This window comes from Macaca thibetana, chromosome 18, assembly GCF_024542745.1.
Source record: "Macaca thibetana thibetana isolate TM-01 chromosome 18, ASM2454274v1, whole genome shotgun sequence".
NCBI lineage: Eukaryota > Metazoa > Chordata > Mammalia > Primates > Cercopithecidae > Macaca > Macaca thibetana.
The window spans coordinates 33962348-33986385 of record NC_065595.1 but is presented as its reverse complement, the minus strand read 5'-3'; the positions used below and the strand labels follow the sequence as shown (position 1 = coordinate 33986385).

The window sequence follows — 24038 nt, the reverse complement described above, 5'->3', positions numbered from 1 at the left end:
AATCCAACCTCAGAAGGCAAAGAAAGGAAGCCCCAAAACAGCAGCCACATGACCCAGCAAGAGGGTCATGAAAGTTGATGGAGGCCTGGTGCCTCCCTGGCCTTCAGTGAACAATATCTACATCATCCCAGTAATGGAAAACACTATTTGCTATTCTTCAAATTTTAGAGTCAACCTCTAGAAAAAGCCTCAAAAAGGGCTTGGTATGGTTACAAATAGAAGACAAATGTTATCGGCTTTGTCATTTTAAAAGTCAACCCATGGATGAGTGAAGCCATAGGCTGGAGGGGGAACTGTAGAGTAGGAATAATTTAAATATCCTTATCTTACACAGTGCAGGATCAAGAAATACTGTTGATATTTGGTAGAACAAGAAATTGATTACTTAGATAATCTACAGACAGACTAAAAATAGTAATACCCTTCAACTGGGGAAATGTGGGAGGGAGCTGGGCACTAATCGTAATGAAATGAGAGTGATTCTTTCTTTAGTCTTCTTTCTCCCTCTTTTCTTCCATGGCCTCCTGTTTGCACCCGGGTTTCACCCACTCCCTCTGTCCACTCATTCATTTAACATGTGAGTACTGAGCTGGCACAGGGCCAGACTCAGAGATGCCTAAGCCTGGGTCCTGGCCCTCCAGGAACCTCCGCCTGGCAGAGGACACAGACTTGTGAACACTGCAGTGGCACAAAAGGGACTCCCAGTCCAGAGAGTGGGCATTTGCCTAGCTGGCCTTTGCTCCCAGCTTCTTCCTTGGTCTCAGTACTGGGCTCAGCACAGAGCTCCCAGTGGCAGAAAAATGGGGAAGGGTGATAGGAGACGCTGGCCTGGGGAATTATCCTGCACGACCCCCATCTGGGTGTGAGCACAGGCAGCAACTGAAGATTCTTATTTTAAAATAAAGGAGCTCTAGATGACAGGTGTAAATAATTTTAGTAAGAATTAGTGACAATGCGTTTTCATAACAAATCATCATGGAGTCGTTCTTCATGTATCTGACATGGTCAGGGAGGGAAGAATTTTCCATGTGGGGATTTTCTGGCTGACTGATTTTTACCACTGATTTCAGCAATTGTGGATCAGAATCGTTCCCAGATGAATCACACACCTCCTTGTCTCCTCAAACAAAACACCAGCTGACATTCTGCGGGCCCAAAGGATAGAGCGCATCCATCAGACCCTCCATTCACAGGTGGGCTTTAACCTCTTCCCGAGGACTCAGGGTCAGACCCTCTGTGAGTCCTTCTCATGGCGCTGGACTGGAACACAGTGAAGCCCCCGGGTGCCCAGATAATGTCAGAATCACTCGGATCAGAGGCGGGCCTCTGCAACTCTCTGATTTCAGCCCTGGAGGACCTACTGACCCTCAGCCTAGACTCAGGAAAGGAGGCACACACACTCATGCCCCATGAACAGCCCAGCCTCCCCTTCCCTCTCAGATCCCCAGGGCTTGGGGCCGCAGAGGGGCAACTGCTGTAGAAGAGGCAGGGCATGCAAAGTCCAGCTCAGCCAGGAGCCCCAGCTAGGATGGCTGCTCACCCCAGGAGCCCAGCCCCTGGGGACGGAGAGAGTGCCCCGAGGCGGAGATGAGAACCAAAGCCAAATGTGGAGAGGCCCAAACACCACCAATGGGAGTCCATAACAGGGACAAGGGATGGCAAGTGGAATCAACGGAAGGTGACTGTCTCTCATGTTCCTCTCTAAAGAGAGTGCAGTCGGACCTTGGGGACATATGAGGTTGTCCATTACACTGAACAGTGTTTGTGTTTTGAGCTCAAAACAATGGCCCTGGGTAATTTCTAATCTAGCCCTAAATGGAAGCTGTCACAGGGGCTGTTGTGGGCTGAACTGTGTCTCCCCAAAATTCATATGCTGAGGTCCTAACCGCCAGGACCATAGAATGAAACCGTATTTGGAGATAGGGCCTTTTTTTGTTTGTTTATTTTTGAGATGGAGTCTTGCTCTGTCACCTAGGCTGGAGTGCAATGGCACAATCTCGGCTCACTGCAACCTCCACTTCCTGGGTTCAAGCAATTCTCCTGCCTCAGCCTCCCGAGTAGCTGGGATTACAGGTGCGTGCAATCATGCCCAGTTAATTTTTGTATTTTTAGTAGAGATGGGGTTTCACCATGTTGGTCAGGCTGGTCTCAAACTCCTGACCTCAGGTGATCCACCCGCCTCAGCCTCCCAAAGTGCTTGGATTACAGGCATGGGCTACTGTGGGCATAGGGCCTTTAAAGAGGTAATGAAGTTAAAATGAGGCCATTAGAGTGAGCCCTGATCCAATATGACCGATGCCCTTACAAAGAGAGATTAGGGCATAGGCAAGACTCAGACCAGGGGCAACCATATAGGGATGCAGCGAGAAGAAGGCCATTGGCAAGCCAAGGAGAGAGGCCTCAGAAGAAGCCAATCCTGCAGTATCTTCATTTCAGACCCCTGGCCTCCAGAATTGTGGAAGAATTAAGTTTTGTGTACCTTGTTACAGCAAACTGATATAGGACCTAACACCAGCATACAGAAAATACACACGTAGAGGGATGGGAAATTCCCCAGAAGGATGACCCATTCACAGGATTTCTTAAATCTTCCTGTCCAGACCTTGAAGTAACCATGAAGAAACTATACATTTTATAATTTAAAGAAATTAGTCAGCTGGGCGCGGTGGCTCACACCTGTAATCCCAACACTTTGGGAGGCCAAGGCGGGTGGATCATGAGGTCAGGAGTTCAAGACCAGCCTGACCAAGATGGTGAAACCCCGAATTTACTAAAAATATAAAAATTAGCCTGGCACGGTGGCAGGCACCTGTAATCCCAGCTACTCGGGAGGCTGAGGCAGGAGAATTGCTTGAACCCGGGCGACAGAGGTTGCAGTGAGCCAAGATTGTGCCACTGCATTCCAGCCTGGGTGACGACAGAGTGAGACTCTGTCTCAAAAAAAAAAAAAAGAAAAAAGAAAAGAAAAAAAATGAGTCATTTATTCTCTGAAATCTTGAAGGTGTGCTCTCAACCACAGTGCTCTGGATTTGCACAGTAAAACACGGAAGGGTCTGAAAGCTTTGAATTCTGAGAAGACAGACTCTCTGCTACCGGCTTCTGAACTTGGCTCCGACAGCCATTTTTGCCACTAAATCAAAACTCCTTGGAGGCATGTTTAAAATACCAACCAGCTCACATGCCCCAGGCCCTGCTTAAAACCTTTCCTGTGGCTCTCAAGGCCCTTGGATAAAGGTAAAACCCAAACCTGGGTCTGTACCATGAAGCTCCATATGGTCTGGCCCTACCTGACCCTCTAGCAATGCAGCTTCTGTGTCTTCCCCTCACGCCGGCATTCGAGCTGCCTCATCCTTCAGAGTCCAGGACACAGCCAGCTCCTTCCTGGCACAGGGCCTTTGTACAAACTGTTCCCTCCACCTGGAGCCCTCTTGGCCTAGTTAGCTCCTGTCACCCTTCAGACTGGAGCTCTAGTATCCCTTCCTCAGGGAAGCGTTGCCTGACAACCTCCCCCTAGCCCCAGCCTGGGTCGGGTTCCCGGTCACTACCCTGGCTTCTTGTGGTAACTGGTTATTTAATATCTGTCCCCCTCAGTGGCTGTGAGTTCCACAAGGGCGGGCACCACAGTGGTATGTGTTCAGCCCAGGGCTCAGTGAAACTGATGAGTGGCGTCTGTATCCCACCTTCTCTAGAGAGGGTACAGAGACCATGGGTTAGGACAGGGGCCATAAACAATGCAGCTAATCCCAGCTGGATGCTGGTCTCACCCTTGGAGCTTTCCAGGAACTGCTGAGCTATGGAGTCTGTGCATGACAGCCCAGAAAAGCTGCTGCTACTAGTTCCAAAAAGGAAAGGAAGGAAGGAAAGAGAGAGATGGGTGCTGACATTTATTGAACACCTATGATGTGTGCTACTGAGCATGCAGGCTGCTGGGCTATCTACTTTCTTTTTTTATTTTATTTATTTATTTATTTATTTTGAAAAGGAGTCTCACTCTGTTGCTCAAGGTGGAGGGCAGTGACGTGATCTCGGCTCACTGCAAGCTCCGTCTCCCCGGTTCACACCATTCTCCTGCCTCAGCCTCCAGAGTAGCTGGGACAAGAGGCGCCCGCCACCACACCCGGCTAACTTTTTGTATTTTTTTAGTGGAGACGGGGTTTCACCATGTTAGCCAGGATGGTCTCGATCTCCTGACCTCGTGATCCTGGGCTATCTACTTTCACATGCCTTATTTCAGCTAGTCTATAGCAACCCTTAAAGGGTAGGTAATAGTGTCCCCATTTTCATAGGTAAGGAAAGGCTCAGAGAAGTTAAGCCATTTGCAGAAAGATTGAGATCTGCTAAGGCCCAGAGTCAGCTTTGGATCTCAGGTCGGCCCACCCCAAGACCCATGCTCTCCCCCTGATGCACACTAGCTGGAATCACGTTAGATGGGTAAAGGAACAACGGTCCCTGCCTGAGGGCCAGGGACCCCAGATGCCCTGGGGGTTATGTCAGGGGCCCGTGAGTCCATCTGAGCACCCAACATTGCCTGCCTCTGAATAAACTATATTTTTTCCACATCCAGATATAACGGTTTCCAAATAAATACAGATTCTGTCATGACTAATATAGTACCAATTCCTCTAAATGGGTTTGCTGAATTCATGGCAGTTCTGTGAAGGGCGGAAACCCAGGTGGGCACATGCATGCTAAAACGTTCAGTATGTAATGTGTTTTCCCTCCTGTGGGTTGAAGAGTCATAGGTGATGTACTGTTAAGCGGGGAGTGGGGAGCATAGCTCTTTTACCATTTATGCAAAAAAAAAAAAACTTTTAAAATCTCCATACACAGATTCTTACTCATGCATTGATTCTGCAAGGATACCCAAAGCCACATCGTCACCCCTGGGGAGAACTCGGTGGCTCTTCATTGAATAACCATCTGTACCGCACAAATTTTGTATCATTTAAATAATTTAAAAATCAAAACTTTTAATAAAATTAAAATCATCAAAGGTGATAGCAAGAGGGCAACGCTTAACCCTGCGGTGCAACGTACTGAATTTCAGGCAAGAAAGTCCTGTGCCCTCTTCAGTTTCTACACAAGAGGAGCCAGCGATGATAATCAAAGAGACCGGTAATTGAGGCGGGGACTTTAACACCGAGTCACCAGAGGTGACCTTGCAAACTTGGCCTTTTGTCATAAAACAGGCACAATCATCACTGTGTTCCAGCCCTTCAGGGCTTTCCAAATGCCAGTGGCTCTGGGGAAGGAGACCTACTTTACGCTCTATAGGAACCTACCACGTGTTTCCTGTTTCTTTCCATGCTTGCCCCCCCTCACCCACCCCTAAACCCTGCCCCACCTCCACATGCCCCCTGCACCCACCACAAATGGCCACACTCACATGGACAGCACCTTCACTTCCAATATTTCGTGCCTCAGCTCCAGGCATCTTGTGGAGTTATATTCAAAAGGCCCCTCGTAAAATTCAAAGTACCTGGGGACCAACAGAGACAGGTTAAACAGAGAAGCAGGTCAGGATGTCCAGGGCCTGCAGGAGCTCTTGTTGCAGGGTGGAGTGTCTGTCCCAGTGAAATAAATAAAGCCAACCAGCCCCATCCCAGCAGATGACCCATTAGGGGCTTTAGGCAGACCACGGGGTCCTCTGGCTTGATCACTGGGTGGTCAGTTACTCTCAGCGCCCCACTCCCCTGGGAGTGTAAGCATTTACAGAAGCATAAACCGATTTCAGCAAACAGGGAAGTTCAGAAACAGGTTTGGTTCCAAGTTTGTGGCTGGGAAGGAGAGGGGAGGAAGAGGGATGCTGTGTATACTGTGATCAGAGAAAGCAGAGAGACCAGAGTCATTCTGGCACAGCACTGGGAGTCCGACAGTGAGCCTTCAGGCCTCCAGCTTGCCCTTCCATTCCCTGCCCCTTGCCCACTTGATCCTCGTGCCCATACTGTGACATAACTGAGACTGATGTGCCTTTCTCCCCATTTGGCAGCTGAGAATACTGAGGCTAATCAGACAGAGCTCCAGGTCACACTCTCCGTATAGGGCAGGACCAGGGCTTGGTCTAGGTCTACCTGCAGAAGAGACCAAGCCCCTTCCAGCACCAGCTGGCTCCAGGCATGTCACAGCCACCTCAGGGTCCCTCTGCCAGCTTCATGCAGAATATCAATGCCAATTTCAGCCAACACTTACTAAGCCCTTACTATAGGCTAAGCGCCAGGCCAAGTATTTGATGTGGATGGATGCATTCACTTTTAATCTTTCTAATCAGCCTATGAGGAAAGTGACACAAGCATCCTGAATAGGCTCTGGGAATTAACTAAGGTGCCAGACCCCCGGAGCTGGAAGGTGGCAGAGCCAAGATGGGAACCTGCATGCTGACTCAAGGCTGCTCTTTCTGCCACTTGGCTATAAGCATGGCTGGTGTCCCCTGGAAAGGGCCCTCTGGCCTCCTGTGGCAGAGGCCCAGTGAGCTCTCTCCTCATGGCCCCTCTCTTCTGGCGGTTGTTCAGAGGCAGGGGTGGATGGAGCTGGGAGGGTTGGATCCCAGGACAGCTTTAACATCATGAATCCAGAAGCCTGCAAGGCCAAACCACTGTAAATATGGGATCAGTGGCCTTGCAACAGGTAGTCTGCAAGAATCAGACGTGAGAGCGGCTCCCCAGGGCCAAGCATTGGAAATCAGGCATCGCTCAAGCATCTCCCAGAAACCACTACACGCAGCAGTGGTCATTTCCCACATACCCTTACACACTGGACAAACTTATGTATGTGCTGCTTTAGAAATGCTGAAACATTTTACCCAATATATTGGTTTCTTTTACAAATATTGGTAGTTTTATTATTATCATTGTATTTGTATTGTCATTTTGTCATTAAAATAATACTGTGATACTTTAAAAGTTATATTTATAAATATTTGTCCTTAATAATTTAAATATAATTTAATAGTTTTAAGTACTATAATTACATATTTAAATAATTTTACATAATATTTTAAGATATTAAAATATTTTCCACAACAAATTGGTCCCTATTTACAAAATAAATTGGCTCTTTGTTCTCATGTCATAAAAGAATTCAGGCCAAGTTAATAAGAAGTAGGTACTGAAGATCCCCAAAATATCAGACACCTTTGTGTCTTACAACTCCTTTTCTGTCTTTCTCATCTGGCAAACTCAAATGGATTTTTCAGTACCCGGCTCGAGTAACCACGCTGCTGGGAAGCCTCCTCTGATCCTGATCCTGGACTCCCCCTGCTCACTGTCTCTTAGTCAGAGCAAATAACATTGTATTGGGTTGGTGCAAAAGCAATTGCAGTTTTTGCCTTTTTTTTTTTTTTTTCATGTAATGGCAAAAACCGCAATTACTTTTGCACCTACATAATCGTACAATTGTGTGTTTATGTAATTGCGTTTCTTTCCAAACCACGAGCATCTCAAACACAGAGACAGTGTCTCTGTTATCTTTGTATCTTCTGTACTACAGAGGCAGGAAAGCTAAAAATGACATTTCCCAGACTCCTTTGCAGGTAGGGTTCTGGATGCAATTTAGGTTCAGCCAGTTAGAAGCATTTGCATGAGACGGATTCAGACCTGTTATAGGGGAAGAATGGCAAGGCTCAAGGCACGGTTTTGCTGGTGCAGAATGTGGCAGAGGTGTCATGGCTCTTGGAAACTGCAGTAGTGGTAACACCTTCATGATTGTATCAGAGGCAGCAGCTTTCACGGTGGCCCCATTTCACTGCAGTTTGGGGAGGAATTCCTGGGAGTTCAGCCATTTCTTCAGCTTTCCCCATGAATCTGAGCTAGCTGTGCCCTTAATAAATCCTTTTCTTCTTTAACTAGCTAATGTAGATTCTGTTATCTGCAAATAAGAACAAGGGGTCAGCCTGGGGCCACAAAACAAGCCCATGACCTTGGCTCTGACTCACCTAATTTTCCAGTCACACAACAGTAAGCTCTGGTGTCCTATCACAAAGATCACTGTTTGCAACCTGAGCCGGTGTAACTAAGCCCTTTGGAATCCACTGAGTCAGGTAAAGCCGTGGTCCTAGGTTGTTGATAAGAAAAGGTCCAGATTCAAATGATGCAGGAAATCATTAGGTTGAGACTTATCCTAGAGTTCTTGGGAAATTGGAGACTTGCGGACACATCTCAGATACGGCTACAAACCAGCTGTGTGACTTTGGGTAAAACACTTCCCCTCTCTGCATCTCTTTGTTGTCCTCTTTAAAACAATCTGTTTGAACTAGGGTAGCATCTTCTCTTCAATCAGCCAGCCCTACCATTTCCTTGACAAAGCCATTCCTGCCTTGCCTCTTCCTTGGTTCCTCTTTCTCTTGCATCCTCAACATCACTCGTATACCCAACTAGGCAGCACCATGATTCCAAATGACCTTGTGCTGTGGGCTTGGTGATACTTAGAGAGGCTTTCAGAACTGGGTTCACACCCCTCCACCCCTCATTGGCCTCTGTATGGTCTGAAGGTTTGTGTCGCCCCCATGGTTCATATGTTGAGATCCTAACCTGCAAGGTAATGGTATTAGGAGGTGGGGCCTCTGGGAGGTACTGCAGGCACAGCCCTCATGAATGGGATTATTGCCCTTATAAAGAGGCCCAAGAGAGACGCCTCTTCCCTTTTACTATGTAAGGATACAGCAAGGAGCGCTGTTGATGAACCAGGAAGTGGGTCCTCACCTGAAACTTAATCTGCCTTGATCTTGGACTTCTCAGCCTCCAGAACTGTGAGCAATACATTTCTGTTGTTTATAAGCTAAGTCACTCAGTCTATGGTATTCTGACAGCCACATTAGGCCTGGCACTTTTCTGCTCCTTTGTTTTCTCATCTGCAAATCAGCAAAAACAATGCAGCGCATGTGCGACAGGGCTGAGAAAAAAACACTGATGAGCGTTTCATGGAAACCACTAGCACACAGGAACTACCCCAAAAATGCTCATTCCCCTCTGTCCCCTTTGTCCCGCCACTAAAGAGCACGTGATACCAGTGGATGCCACAGGGAGTCAGAGACAGTCTCTGACCATAAGCTGGTTGATGGCAGGGCTGAGTCAGGGATGAACAACTCGAAGCTTCTCACTGTGTGCACTGGTGACATTCTCCTTCTGCTGTGATTAGTAAACCTCTCCCCTGCCACCCTGTGGATAAAGCCCACACTAAGTCCTGCTTGGACACGGACCTGCTTGATCACCTCATCTCTGCTGGAGGCTCCACTCATTAACCATGTGCTTCTGATGCTTTGACACCTAGGGCCTTGCTGACCTTGGAGGGACTGCCTCTTCTAGGGCTAGCCAATTCCTGGAGATAGTGAAGGACTAGCCTGTGAGTGCACCTTTCATTTGCAAACCAATCCAGATCCCATGCCCCTATCAGGCTCCCATATTCTTGGACACTGGAATAGCTCCTGCCCCACTCACCCCAGGGCCAGGTCCCAGGCAACTGGGGATAGCCCCTACACCCCAGAACCCACTGAAATTACTCAGATCAACCAATCCTATACCTGCAAACCCTGCCTCACCAGTTCCTTTCCATGGAAATCCCAGTGATGGTTCTTGCCCACACTTCCCCCTCGCTGCCTCTGCCTCCTTACTGATCCAAGCGCTTCTTCCCATGGTCTTGCAGGGCCTCCTGTTTCTAGGGATCTGTGAGTATCAAAACCTCTTCCTTCATGACAGTCATTTCCATATTTTCGTGTCTTACCATATCCGATTAAAACAAATCCCAGGCAGGTACCCTGAAAACACTCCATGTAGTACCTCAGCCAAGTCATCAAAACTATTCCATGCCTGAGTCTAAAGCCTCAGTTTTCCCATCTGGAAAATGTAGCTAATAGCCCTGGCTTCTTTCTCTATCCTACCTGGGCTTTGCTTTTTTGGTCCGTACTGCTCTAGCTCAGTCTCTAAAGATGATTGACTTGAGGTTGCTATGGTCTAAATGTCTGTATCCCCAATACAAACATTAAGTTTCGTGTTTAAACTTAATCCCCAATGTGATGATATTAAGAGGCTGGGCCTTTGGGGGGTGATTAGGTTATGAGGTCTCTGACCTCAAGGATGGGATTAGGCCCTGATAAAAGAGGCTTCAAAGAGCCTTTTGCCTTTCCACCATGTGAGGATGCAGTAAGAAGCTGCCATCTATGAGGAACAGGCCCTCACCAGACACCAAATCTTCTGCCACGTTGATCTTGGACTTCCCAGCCCACAGAACTGTGAGAAATAAATTTCTCCTGTTACAATTATAAATGACCCAGTCTAAGCTATTTTGTTATGGCAGCCCAAAAGAACTAAGATAGGAATAAGATTTTGAAAAGCACTGCCCCATATTCTGCTTCTAACAGGATGCTCAAGGACTGCATTTTAGAGGGTGTCATGGAAATTCATGAAAATTCCCATTTGGTCTGGATACAGATATACAGACATCAAAAATGTTGCTTAAATTTTTTTGTCTAATGACATAAGAAGATGCTCACATAACAACGTTGGGTAAAAAAATGCAAGTTACAAAACTATGGTCTCCAAAAAGAATTATATATACATATGTGAATGCGTAGGCAAAGGGAAGAATTGTAACACAATATTAATAGGGATAAATCAGAATAAATGGGATGATGGGTTATTTTTAAAAACTTTTCTGTGTTTTTACAAGTTTTCTGCAATGGGGTTATGATTCTTTTATTATTGGAGATCACTAATAAATGCCTTTTTAAGTCCCAGACCTTTTTCTAAATATCTCGAGCTTCCCCTTACCCTGTTAGAAGATTGAGGGAAGCACTTTCTCCAACCTTCTTAAACTCCACTAGCCTCTCAAAGTGACTTCATCACTGTCTCTTCTTTCAATGCTAGAAAGACTATCTTTACCCGCCTCAAAGGGGAGGGGACCCTGGCACCATGTAGGGCATCTCACAGGTATAAATAGTCCCAGCGGGTCATATCAGGAGCCCAACTCCTCTCAAATGCCACCCAGCTTCCAGCAGCCAAATATGATGCTGGCGCCAGGCTGCATCTGCTCTGCCCCATCTCTCTGCCCTCCGCTAAGTGAGAAGACAAATGCAGAAGGCCAGAAAGAGGTGAACACAGTGGCCCTGGACATGAGTTCTCCTCTCTCTGCCCAGATTGGGCTGCAGCTTTGTGGGCTAAGGAGCTAAGGAGACCTCCTTTCTTTCTTTCTTTCCTTTTTTTTTTTTTTTTTAGACGGAGTCTCGCTCTGTCGCCCAGGCTGGAGTGCAGTGGCACAATCTCGGCTCACTGTAACCTCTGCCTCCCGGGTTCAAGCGATTCTCCTGAGGAGGCCTCCTTTCAGCATGCCCAGGGTCTGGCCCTCTGAGAGTCTAGGTCTGTAATTCCTTTGAGCCTTTCCCCAAAAGCCTGCCCCACAGAGGCTCCCCTGTTGGCCTGATTCCCTCTCCAGAGCTTCTCCAGGGCCATGGTTCCTTTCTTGGGGGCCAAAGTACTCTGGGTCCCAGCAACCACTGGCTGCTACAAGATGAGGTCCATGCATTCAGCTTTCTATCTAATACTTCCCATCCCCACCCCCAGACACCGATGGTATTCCAGAGAATAGGAACCCAGGGGGGTCCCTGTGTCATGCACAAACACCTGTTAAACCTCCACTAGCCCTAGGTGAACAGGGAAGCTACCCCAGCTCAGTAATCTGAACACCTAGACTCCTGTCGAGCTCGGTGCAGAGTCTCAGAGAACCATGGAGTTGTTTACTTATTCCACACTGGTTAGAGACACCACTAGCCCATATGGCACCTCTGTGCAAATCATGAAAAAGCACCATTTTCTTCAGACAAATTAAGCCACATGCACCAGGTGCATGGCTGGTCAAGTGAGAGTAAGCTGTACTTCAGCCCCACTTGACTCCTTGCCTGAGCATCTTTGTGCAGTGCCCACCTTGCACAACTGTGCAGCCTGATACCAGACTCTTTAACTTGGTCTCATTTAATCCTCCCAATAACCCTATGAGGCAAGCATAATTTCCCCCATTTTATATCTGAGACTCGAACTACAAGAGGTAAAGTAATTTGCCCAAGGTCATTCAGCTAGTAAATGGTGGCACTGGAAAAAAACCTGAGGACTGTGAAAGCCTGGAACCCCTGCTCTTAATAATGTCACTGCACTTCCTCTCCCTCTGACAGCCACTGTTCTCTGGGGGTTTTCTCAGTCAGCAGCCCTTCCCCCTCCCAAGGGCAACAGCCCTTCAGTGAGCTCAGCACTATTTCTAGAGCCAGAACAGCTGCTGTCTCGAGATAGCACACGACCCGTCACAGCAAACGCACAGAAATCAGAGTCTCAAAATTGCAGCCTGACAATTCAAAGGACTGAAGTGTCTTCCCAGAGAGGTAGGAGAGGGGCAAGAAAGGCTCAGCTGTTAACAACTGCAGGTCACAACTATCAGGAGACACTCTATGGCAGTGGAGAGCCCTGGCTCCAACCCCTGGCTGGTCCACAGGCCAGCTCAGCAGCCTTGAACCTCACCTGCCCTCTTTGGGCCACAGTTCACTCATCTGTCCCCAGGAATTATCAGAGCTGTTTTGAGATATCAGAACTGGATGCTAAAAAGCCTGATGTTCTCAGTGCAACCCGAAATAGTCCTGGGATTAATCTTCCCCAGGTGTGCACCTCACACCAAGCCTGAGGGTCATTTCTGGCACAGGGTAGGCGTTGGGGATATCGGGGCAAAGCCTGGTGTCTAGATTCATTCCTCCTTCCCCACCCAGGAGTTCTGCAGGGCCCCAGATCCATTGTCTAGCACATTCCCTGTGAGAGTATGTATGTGATGACCTTATTTTCCAGGCCAGACTAGGGGGCCCCGAAAGGCTTCCCTTTGTAAAATTCAGCTCAACAGCCAGGAACGCCTCAGTGTGTGAATGCTAGCACTGGCCAGTATCCCTACTGCTGCTGGTGGACTTTGACCACCATGCCCACAGGTGCCCTAGCCAAGAGCTACATCCTAGCTGCCTCCTTCTCCTTCCTTCATCTTCCACCAACTCTCACCACTTCTCCTACCCGAGTAGTCCTTGTCTCCACCCCAGTGCCAGGGACAGGATTCGGTCTTCTCCCTGCTGGAGGAGTCCCTCTGTCTGGAATAACCTTTGTTGTTGTCTTGCTAGTCCCTCCCTACTCATCCAGCAGAATCAGCCCAGGGGTCAGCTTCCACTGGCTCCATTCGTGGCCCTCCCTCCTCTGCGCCTGCAGCCCCTGGGCACCCCTCCAGTCCAGCTCTTATTATGCGGAATTACACACAGCTCCTCCATGGCCTGTCTGTACTGTTGATGTGTGAGAAGGGCTTTTCTCCTCTTTTACTCAATGAAGATTTATGGACCCTCTACTGTGTGCCAGGCACTGTTTCAGGCCAGAATGCACTAATGAACTAGCCAGAGTCCCTGCCCTTATGGCATTTCCATGGGGGTGACAATAAATGATTCATTCAATATAATGCCAAGTAGCCGTAACTCTTCCAAGAAAAGTAGGACAAGGAATTGGAGGGTTCCTGGAAGGATAGTGGGGGGCCCAGGAAGGCCACTCTGGACAGGGGACATGAATAGAGGTATGGAGCCCTATGTGGATGTGGGGGAAGAGCTTCCCAGAGAAGGAGCAGTGAGTAAATACAATCACTTGCTTTGCAGCAGCAGCTGCCAATGTGGCTAGGCAGGGCTGTAGAGGTCAGACAGGTGAGCAGAGCCAGGTCTAGCTGGGCCTGTGGGCCACCCAGTAAAATGGGGACTCGGCAGAGGAACAACATGATCTGATGTGGGGATAAGGGATTGTAAAAGGAGAGAGGGCAGGCTATTGCAGCATGAGAAGACAGTCGATTGCACCAAGGGATGGCAAAGGAAGTGGGGAGAAGGAGACAGACCCAAAAAATAGTTTAGGAATGAAACCAGCAGGATGTGCTGATAATTTAGAAAGTGAAGAAATGTCCCTGTCTGACAGCTTTGAAGAGAGTAGTGGTTCTCCCAGCATGGAGTTTGAGATCTCAGAACCGACAGACTGCCTCCTCAAGTGGGTCCCTGACCCCCGAGTAGCCTAACTGGGAGGCACCCCTCAGTAGGGGCAGACTGACACCTCGCACAGCCGGGTACACCTCTGAGACGAAGCTTCCAGAGGAACAATCAGGCAGCAACATTTGCTGTTCAGCAATATTCACTGTTCTGCAGCCTCTGCTGCTGATACCCAGGCAAACAGGGTCTGGAGTAGACCTCCAGTAAACTCCAATAGACCTGCAGCTGAGGGTTCCGACTGTTAGAAGGAAAATTAACAAACAGAAAGGTCATCCACACCAAAACTCCATCTGTACATCACCATCATCAAAGACCAAAGGTAGATAAAACCACAAAGATGGGGAAAAAACAGATCAGAAAAGCTGAAAATTCTAAAAATCAGAGCACCTTTCCCCGTCCAAAGGAACACAGCTCCTCACCAGCAATGGAACAAAACTGGATGGAGAATGACTTTGATGAGTTGAGAGAAGAAGGCTTCAGACGATCAAACTTCTCCGAGCTAAAGGAGGAAGTTTGAACCCATCGCAAAGAAGCTAAAAACCTTGAAAAAAGATTAGACAAATGGCTAACTAGAATAATCAGTGTAGAGAAGTCCTTAAATGATCTGCTGGAGCTGAAAACCATGGCACGAGAACTACGTGACAAATGCACAAGCTTCAGTAGCCAATTCAATCAACTGGAAGAAAGGATATCAGTGATTGAAGATCAAATGAATGAAATGAAGTGAGAAGAGAAGTTTAGAGAAAAAAAGAGTAAAAAGAAGTGAACAAAGCCTCCAAGAAATATGGGACTATGTGAAAAGACCAAATCTACGTCTGATTGGTATACCCGAAAGTGACAGGGAGAATGGAACCAAGTTGGAAAACACTCTGCAGGATATTATCCAGGAGAACTTCCCCAACCTAGTAAGGCAGGACAACATTCAAATTCAGGAAATACAGAGAACACCACAAAGATACTCCTCGAGAAGAGCAACTCCAAGACACATAATTGTCAGATTCACCAAAGTTGAAATGAAGGAAAAAATGTTAAGGGCAGCCAGAGAGAAAGGTCAGTTACCCACAAAGGGAAGCCCATCAGTCTAACAGCAAATCTCTCGGCAGAAACTCTACAAGTCAGAAGAGAGTGGGGGCCAATATTCAACATTCTTAAAGAAAACAATTTTCAACGCAGAATTTCATATGCAGCCAAACTAAGCTTCATAAGTGAAGGAGAAATAAAATCCTTTGCAGACAAGCAAATGCTGAGAAATTTTGTCACCACCAGGCCTGCCCTACAACAGCTCCTGAAGGAAGCACTAAACATGGAAAGGAACAACCGGTACCAGCCACTGCAAAAACATGCCAAATTGTAAAGACCATCGACACTAGGAAGAAACTGCATCAACTAATGAGCAAAATAACCAGCTAACATCATAATGACAGGATCAAATTCACACATAACAATAATAATAAATGTAAATGGGCTAAATGCTCCAATTAAAAGACACAGATTGGCAAATTGGATAAAGAGTCAAGACCCCTCAGTGTGCTGTATTCAGGAGACCCTCACGTGCAGAGACACACATAGGCTCAAAATAAAGGGATGGAGGAAGATCTACCAAGCAAATGGTAAGCAAAAAAAAGGCAGGAGTTGCAATCCTAGTCTCTGAAAAAACAAACTTTAAACCAACAAAGATCAAAAGAGACAAGGAAGGCCATTACATAAAGGTAAAGGGGGCCGGGCGCGGTGGCTCAAGCCTGTAATCCCAGCACTTTGGGAGGCCGAGGTGGGCGGATCACGAGGTCAGGAGATCGAGACCATCCTGGCTAACACAGTGAAACCCTGTCTCTACTAAAAAATACAAAAAATTAGCCGGGCGAGGTGGCGGGCGCCTGTAGTCCCAGCTACTCCGGAGGCTGAGGCAGGAGAATGGCATAAACCCGGGAGGCAGAGCTTGCAGTGAGCCGAGATCGCGCCACTGCACTCCAGCCTGGGCGACAGAGCGAGACTCCGTCTCAAAAAAAAAAAAAAAGGTAAAGGGATCAATTCAACAAGAAGAGCTAACTATCCTAAATATATATGCACCCAATACAGGAGCACCCAGATTCATAAAGTAAGTCCTTAGAGACCTACAAAGAGACTTAGACTCCCACACAATAATAATGGGAGACTTTAATACCCCACTATCAACATTAGACAAATCAATGAGACAGAAAGGTAACTAGGATATCCAGGAATTGAACTCAGCTCTGCACCAAGGAGACCTAATAGACATCTACAGAACTCTCCACCCCAAATCAACAGAATATACATTCTTCTCAGCACCGCAACACACTTATTCCAAAATTGACCACATAGTTGGAAGTAAAGCATACCTCAGCAAATGTAAAAGAACAGAAATTATAACAAACTGTCTCTCAGACCATAGTGCAATTAAACTAGAACTCAGGATTAAGAAACTCACTCAGAACTGCACAACTACATGGCAGAAATAAAGATGTTCTTTATTTTCACGATATTGAAGGCAGAAATAAAGATGTTCTTTGAAACCAATGAGAACAAAGATACAACATACCAGAATCTCTGGGACATATTTAAAGCAGTGTGTAGAGGGAAATTTATAGCACTAAATGCCTACAAGAGAAAGCAGGAAAGATCTAAAATTGACACCCTAACATCACAACTAAAAGAACTAGAGAAGCAAGAGCAAACACATTCAAAAGCTAGCAGAAGGCAAGAAATAACTGAGATCAGAGCAGAACTGAAGGAGATAGAGACACAAAAAACCCTTCAAAAAATCAATAAATCCAGGAGCTGGTTTTTTGAAAAGATCAACAAAACTGATAGACTGCTAACAAGACTAATAAAGAAGAAAAGAGAGAAGAATCAAATAGATGCAATAAAAAATGATAAAGGGGATATCACCACCAATCCCACAGAAATACAAACTACCATCAGAGAATACTATAAACACCTCTATGTAAATAAACTAGAAAATCTAGAAGAAATGGATAAATTCCTGGACACATACACCCTCCCAAGACTAAATCAGTAAGAAGTTGAATCCCTGGATAGACCAATAACAGGCTCTGAAATTGAGGCAATAATTAATAGCCTACAACCGAAAAAAGTCCAGGGCCACATGGATTCACAGCCGAATTCTACCAGAGGTATAAGGAGGAGCTGCTACCATTCATTCTGAAACTATTCCAATCAATAGAAAAAGAGGGAATCCTCCCTAACTCATTTTATGAGACCAGCATCATCCTGATACCAAAGTCTGGCAGAGATACAACAAAAAAGAGAGAATTTTAGACCAATATCCCTGATGAACATCAGTGCAAAAGTCCTCAATGAAATACTGGCAAACCGAATCCAGCAGCACATCAAAAAGATTATCTACCATGATCAAGTGGGCTTTATCCCTGGGATGCAAGGCTGTTTCAACATATGCAATTCAATAAACATAATCCAGCATATAAACAGAACCAAAGACAAAAACCTCATGATTATCTCAATAGATGCAGAAAAGGCCTCTGACAAAGTTCAACAGCCCTTCATGCTAAAAACTCTCAATAAATTCGGTATTGATTGGATGTATCTCAAAATAATAAGACCTATTTATGACAAACCCACAGACAATATCATACTGAATGGGCAAAAACTGGAAGCATTCCCTTTGAAAACTGGCACAAGGCAGGGATGCCCTCTCTCACCACTCCTGTTCAACACAGTGTTGGAAGTTCTGGCCAGGGCAATCAGGCAAGAGAAAGAAATAAAGGGTATTCAGTTAGGAAAAGAGGAAGTCAAATTGATCCTGTTTGCATGTGACATGATTGCATATTTGGAAAACCCCATCATCTCAGCCCAAAATCTCCTTAAGCTGATAAGCAACTTCAGCAAAGTCTCAGGATACAAAATCAATGGGCAAAAATCACAAGCATTCTTATACACCAATAACAGACAAACAGAGAGCCAAATCATGAGTGAACTCCCATTCACGATTGCTTCAAAAAGAATAATATACCTAGGAATCCAACTTACAAGGGACGTGAAGGACCTCTTCAAGGAGAACTACAAACCACTGCTCAACAAAATAAGAGGACACAAACAAATGGAAGAACATTCCATGCTCATGGATAGGAAGAATCAATATCATGAAAATGGCCATATTGCCCGAAGTAATGTATAGATTCAATGCCATCCCCATCAAGCTACCAAAGACTTTCTTCACAGAACTGGAAAAAACGACTTTAAAGTTCATATGGAACCAAAAAAGAGCCTGCATTGCCAAGACAATCCTAAGCCAAAAGAACAAAGCTGGAGGCATCATGCTACCTGACTTCAAACTATACTACAAGGCTACAGTAACCAAAACAGCATGGTACTGGTACCAAAACAGAGATATAAACCAATGGAACAGAACAGAGCCCTCAGAAATAATACCACACATCTACAGCCATCTAATCTTTGACAAACCTGACAAAAACAAGAAATCGGGAAAGGATTCCCTATTTAATAAATGGTGCTGGGAAAAGTGGCCAGCCATATGTAGAAAGCTGAAACCAGATCCCTTTCTTACACCTTATACAAAAATTAATTCAAGATGGATTAAAGACTTAAAAGTTAGACCTGAAACCATAAAAACCCTAGAAGAAAACCTAGGCAATACCATTCAGGACATAGTCATGGGCAAGAACTTCATGTTTAAAACACCAAAAGCAATGGCAACAAAAGTCAAAATTGACAAATGGAATCCAATTAAACTAAAGAGCTTCTGCACAGCAAAAGAAACTATCATCAGAGTGAACAGGCAACCTACAGAATCGGAGAAAATTTTTGCAATCTACTCATCTGACAAAAGGGCTAATATCCAGAATCTACAAAGAACTCAAACAAATTTACAAGAAAAAAACAAACAACTCCATCAAAAAGTAGGCAAAGGATATGAACAGACACTTCTCAAAAGAAGACAGTTATGCAGCCAACAGGCACATGAAAACATGCTCATCATCACTGGCCATCAGAGAAATGCAAATCAAAACCACAATGAGATACCATCTCACACCAGTTAGAATGGTGATCATTAAAAAGTCAGGCAACAGGCCGGGCACAGTGGCTTATGCCTGTAATCCCAGCACTTTGGGAGGCCAAGACGGACGGATCATGAGGTCAGGAGATCGAGACCATCCTGGCTAACACAGTGAAACCGCGTCACTACTAAAAATACAAAAAATTAGCCGGGCGTGGTGGTAGGTGCCTGTAGTCCCAGCTACTCAGGAGGCTGAGGCAGGAGAATGGTGTGAACCCGGGAGGCAGAGCTTGCAGTGAGCCGAGATTGCGCCACTGCACTCCAGCCTGGGCGACAGAGTGAGACTCTGTCAGGAAACAATAGGTGCTGGAGAGGATGTAGAGAAATAGGAAAACTTTTACACTGTTGGTGAGACTGTAAACTAGTTTAACCATTATGGAAGACAATGTGGCGATTCCTCAAGGATCTAGAACTAGAAATACCATTTGCCCAGCCATCCCATTACTGGGTATATACCCAAAGGATTATAAATCATGCTGCTAATAAAGACACATGTGCACATATGTTTATTGTGACACTATTCATGATAGCAAAGACTTGGAACCAACCCAAATGTCCATCAATGATAGACTGGATTAGGAAAATGTGGCACATATACACCATGGAATATACACTATGCAGCCATAAAATATACACTATGCAGCCATAAAAAAAGATGAGTTCATGTCCTTTGTAGGGACATGGATGAAGGTGGAAACCATCATTCTCAGCAAACTATCGCAAGGACAAAAAACCAAACACCGCATGTTCTCACTTATAGGTGGGAATTGAACAATGAGAACACTTGGACACAGGGTGGGGAACATCACACACCAGGGCCTGTCGTGGCATGGGGGGAGGGGGGAGGAATACCATTAGGAGATATACCTAATGTAAATGATGAGTTAATGGGTGCAGCACACCAACGTGGCACATGTATACATATGTAACAAACCTGCACATTGTGCACATGTACCCTAGAACTTAAAGTACAAAAAAAAAAAAAAATTAGAAAGTGAAAGAGAGAGATAAATCAATAGTAACTCCTAGGACTTGAACAACTAGTGGGAGGGATGACGTAGCCATTTAAGGGTTAGAGAGATGAACAGGTTTGGGGTGTGGATGGAAAGATTCTTGGGCTATGTAAAGCTTGCTGTGCCCTCAGACATCTAGAGGAGATCACAGGTAGGCAGTCAGATGCACATGGCTGAGGCCCAGTGCAGAGGTCAGGGCTGGGGATGCACATTCCAGAGTCAAAGGACAGGGGACTTGAGGAGACACTGGGAGAGAGCGCAGAGAGAAGAAGGAAGAGAGCCAAGGCCAGGCCTGAGGTTAGCTCCCACATTCAGATGGCAGCAAAAGACGCTGAGAAGGAAGGTCTGCAGGTGGAAGAAAACCCAGACACAGAGCTCAGGGACATGGAAGCTAAGAGGAGAGAGCATTTCGAGGACAGATGGTCAACTCCAGTATTGACCCATCTGTCCTGGAAATGGGGGTCAAAGAAGAGGAGGACAGAGAAGGCACCACTGATCTAGCAACCAGGAGGTCATCAATGACCTTGACAAGAGAAGATTCAAGGGAGCAGGGAACAGATCCCCCTCTGGCATAGGTAGAAGCAAGGCCAGGAGTGGGAGATGTTGGAGACGGTGCCATGGAAGTCTGCAGGTGAAGGAGAGCTGAGTGAGTGTCTAAAGACCTGGTCCTGGGGCAAGTGGAGAGGATGGGATGTCTCCCAAAGTGTGAAGGGATGGCTGGAGGAAGAAAAGACAGACTTCAGTGTTCTGTGAGCCTCCAAAAGGCAAGCCTAAGAGCCCCCACTGAGACTTAGGGAGGAAAGGTTTACAATCAGCCAGAGGAAGGACTTCAAACCAGAAGGTTCGCATGGGGAAGGATAGCCTCTTTGCGAGCTTCATGACCTGCCATCACTTACTAGCTCAACAAGGTCTTGGTGGCCATCAAGTCAGGGGGATGCCAGGCTATAAATGGCGACGTGCGGTGGAAAGCTGGAAGAGCCTCTAGCTGCCTTAACCTTGTGAGCATTCCCTAATCTAATGGGTGGGTGGATCCTTGGTCCTTCCAGCCCAACCCCAACTCCCCTTTCTTTCCTTCCTTCCCATTCTCATGCCTTCCCCTAGCCTCCTGCCTTTGCCAAGTGATTGGCATAAAATTCTGAAAGATGGTCTACAAGGGAGGAAGCATAGGAGCGTGAAGAAGGAGAAGAGGGAGAATGGGTGGTGGAAGCTGAAGGGAGGAACAGAGTTTGGGGAGCTGACCTGGGGTGAAGAAGGGGTGAGGCCCTGACAGGCACTGCACCCATCTGATCTGGCCTCTTCAGCTTACAGGGAAGCAGACAAGGCCCAGGGAGGGAGTGCTATCCCACCATGGAAGTGCTGTGAGTCTGGGAGAACCTGAGGGGGGAAGAGACCCCCTTACTCCACCTCCACGGAGCCCTACAGGGACCTGTGAGGTGCTTTAACCTTGGAGCACTCAGGGAGTTACAGAGCCCATGACCTCCTTTGTATCACCCCGAGTTGGGTTAATGACCTCAGTTTTGCAGATGGTGTAATTGAGGCACAGAAATATTCATGTAAGTGGTTATTTGCCCAGGAGACTCCACAGACTCAAAAGCCACAAAGCTTTGGGTTCAGAGCACTCCTGGAGCAACCCTGACTTGAGGAGGAGGAGTCTCCCAGTGCCAACCAACTCCACTTCCACCAGCAGCCTCAGCTGGCCGCAGCCTGGGTTCTGCCAGGCCCCAAGAAGCCCACATCAGGTATGTGGGACCAACGGGAGAAGCTGCCATGTTTGTTTTGCTTTGTGTTTTTCCAGCACCCAGTCCAGAACATTCTGCCAAACCTGCATCTCCCAAATCCTTCCTAGTTGGGTGAAGCCCAAGAGCTCCGGCCCTTTTTCCCTCCTTTTCTGCAGAAGAGAACATTGACCAGGAAGGCTTAAGCGAGCCAGCTGCACCTGCCATGCAAGAATGTGCTTCCTCCGCTGTCCTGCCCTCAGATGGCCACGATGGCATTCGGGACTGCAGGAGTCACTCTGCCCCCAAGGGCTCCTCTTTGAAATGTATAATTGCCAGGAGCAGGTGGAGGGACGCATTTTTCAGAGGCAACAATCAGAAAAACACTAAGTACACTTGGGAAGGCGGCAGGGAGGAGGACACAGAAGATAGAAGGTGGAAGAGACAGGGAAGGAGGAGATGAGAGACCCTAAAGATCATCTTGTCTGAGATCAACCCTGCAGCTTTGACAACAGTTGCAAAGAAGTGATCTACTATTTTTTTTTTTTTTTTTTTTTTTTTTTTGACATACGGTCCTACTCTGTCACCCAGGCTGGAGTGCAGAGGCATGATCTTAGGTCACTGCAGCCTCGAACTTCTGGGCTCAAGTGATCTTCTGACCTCAGCCTCCTAAGTAGCTAGGACTACAAGTGTGCACCATCATGTCTAGCTTTTTTTTTTTTTTTAAATTTTTGGTAGAGATGGGGTCTTGTTATGTAGACCAGGCTGGTCTTGAACTCCTAGCCTCAAGTGATCCTCCCACCTCAGCCTCTTAAAAGTTCTGGGATTATAGGCATGAGCAACTGTGCCTGACCAGAAGTAATCTACTTAAATCAATATGGCCTTTTTTTTATTATCTAACAGGCAGGAGCTGAAGGCAGAAATAGAAGACCTGAGAGGACTTGGAAAGAAAAGACAAGGATACTCACCCAGCCCTGCATGAGCTGTCCACAGCCCAGAAGGAAGAACCCCTCTAACCCCTCCCATGAGTGCTGGGACTCTGTAGTCACACAGGAGATACATATATATATATATATATATGGTGCTCCAGCTCCACCCACCACCTGGAAGTGACCTAACCTTTGGTGACTCAGTTTCCTCATCTGTAAAATGGAGGGTAATGAATATACCCACCTCAAAGGTTTGAGGGTAAGGACTCAATGGGATAATACATGTAAGGCACCCAGCATAGTGCCTGACCCCAGACACTCACTTGGCTCGCTTTTCTGCCAAGAGGGCCCTCTTGTGTCATCTATTTGGGGCTTGCTCTTTTTTCCTATAGCTGGTGCTACCCTGGCCTTGGGAAGTCTTCCACACTCCATCCCAGAAGCCCAGGAAGAGGGGTGCAGGGAGAAGGCTGTCCCACCCACAGGCAGCCTGGGCCAGCCCTGCTCCGGACCTCAGAGACAAGTGTCTCCTGAGTTGCCTTCCACACCTCCTCTTTGCCAGCCCATTACAGTGGTAAGATCAGGAGGGCCAAGACTGGTGTGGAGTATGGAAAGTGGGCCGGTGAGGCCAGCCAAGGAGTCTGTGGCTGTGCCTGGATCTAGAGGATCCAGAGGGCCCTGGAGATGCTCACACAGGTGGTCCAGCCCAGTTCTCCAAAGCCAGAGGCTCCGCGGGATTTGGGGAATATGTGAGCAAACACAGAAGGATTATGTGCACTTGCCAGAGGGTCCTCTGTGTGTGCAATGACAGAAGTTGCCCTGGGGGCAGACGTATCTACAGAAGGCAGAGTTAAAGGGGTTTCGATTGGGCTGGGGCTAGCAGGGAAGGCTTCAAGGAGGAAGTGGATACTGGCAGGAGTACAAGGACTTGGAATGTGGAGCCAGACCCAGTTGGCAGAAGCTGAGTGAAGCCCTTTGTGCTGTGGCCATGGGCCAGTCTGACAGTCAACTCTGCTGGGACAGTGCCTGGGGGACTCCTGCCTCAGTTGTCCTCTGTCCCTGTGACTGAACCGGGGATGTTTTCCTGAGGCAGTGCATGCAACACTGCCCACCTTGCAGGACAGAGGCCATGACCATGGGGGCACCGCTGCCTCCCCCTGCTCTCTGAGCAGTTGCCAGGCAGACAGGTAGCTGGGCCAGTCCAGAGGGATCAGGGTTGGAGCTGACCGTGGAGGACAAGTACCCCCTATCCTTCTCCACCTCCCCAGAGGGACCATGCTCGGTGAGGGG

General features: G+C 47.1%; 1 protein-coding gene across 2 annotated transcripts in view; it reads right to left on the bottom strand.

Annotated features, from left to right (window-relative positions):
* The window catches only part of ST8SIA5 (ST8 alpha-N-acetyl-neuraminide alpha-2,8-sialyltransferase 5), a 103103-nt gene that overhangs the window by 33066 nt on the left and 45999 nt on the right, over positions 1-24038 (bottom strand). For both annotated transcript variants that reach the window (XM_050767966.1, XM_050767965.1), the window contains one exon: positions 5387-5479. In XM_050767966.1, the coding sequence (XP_050623923.1) occupies positions 5387-5479 (93 nt within the window). The remainder of the gene's footprint in view (positions 1-5386; positions 5480-24038) is intronic.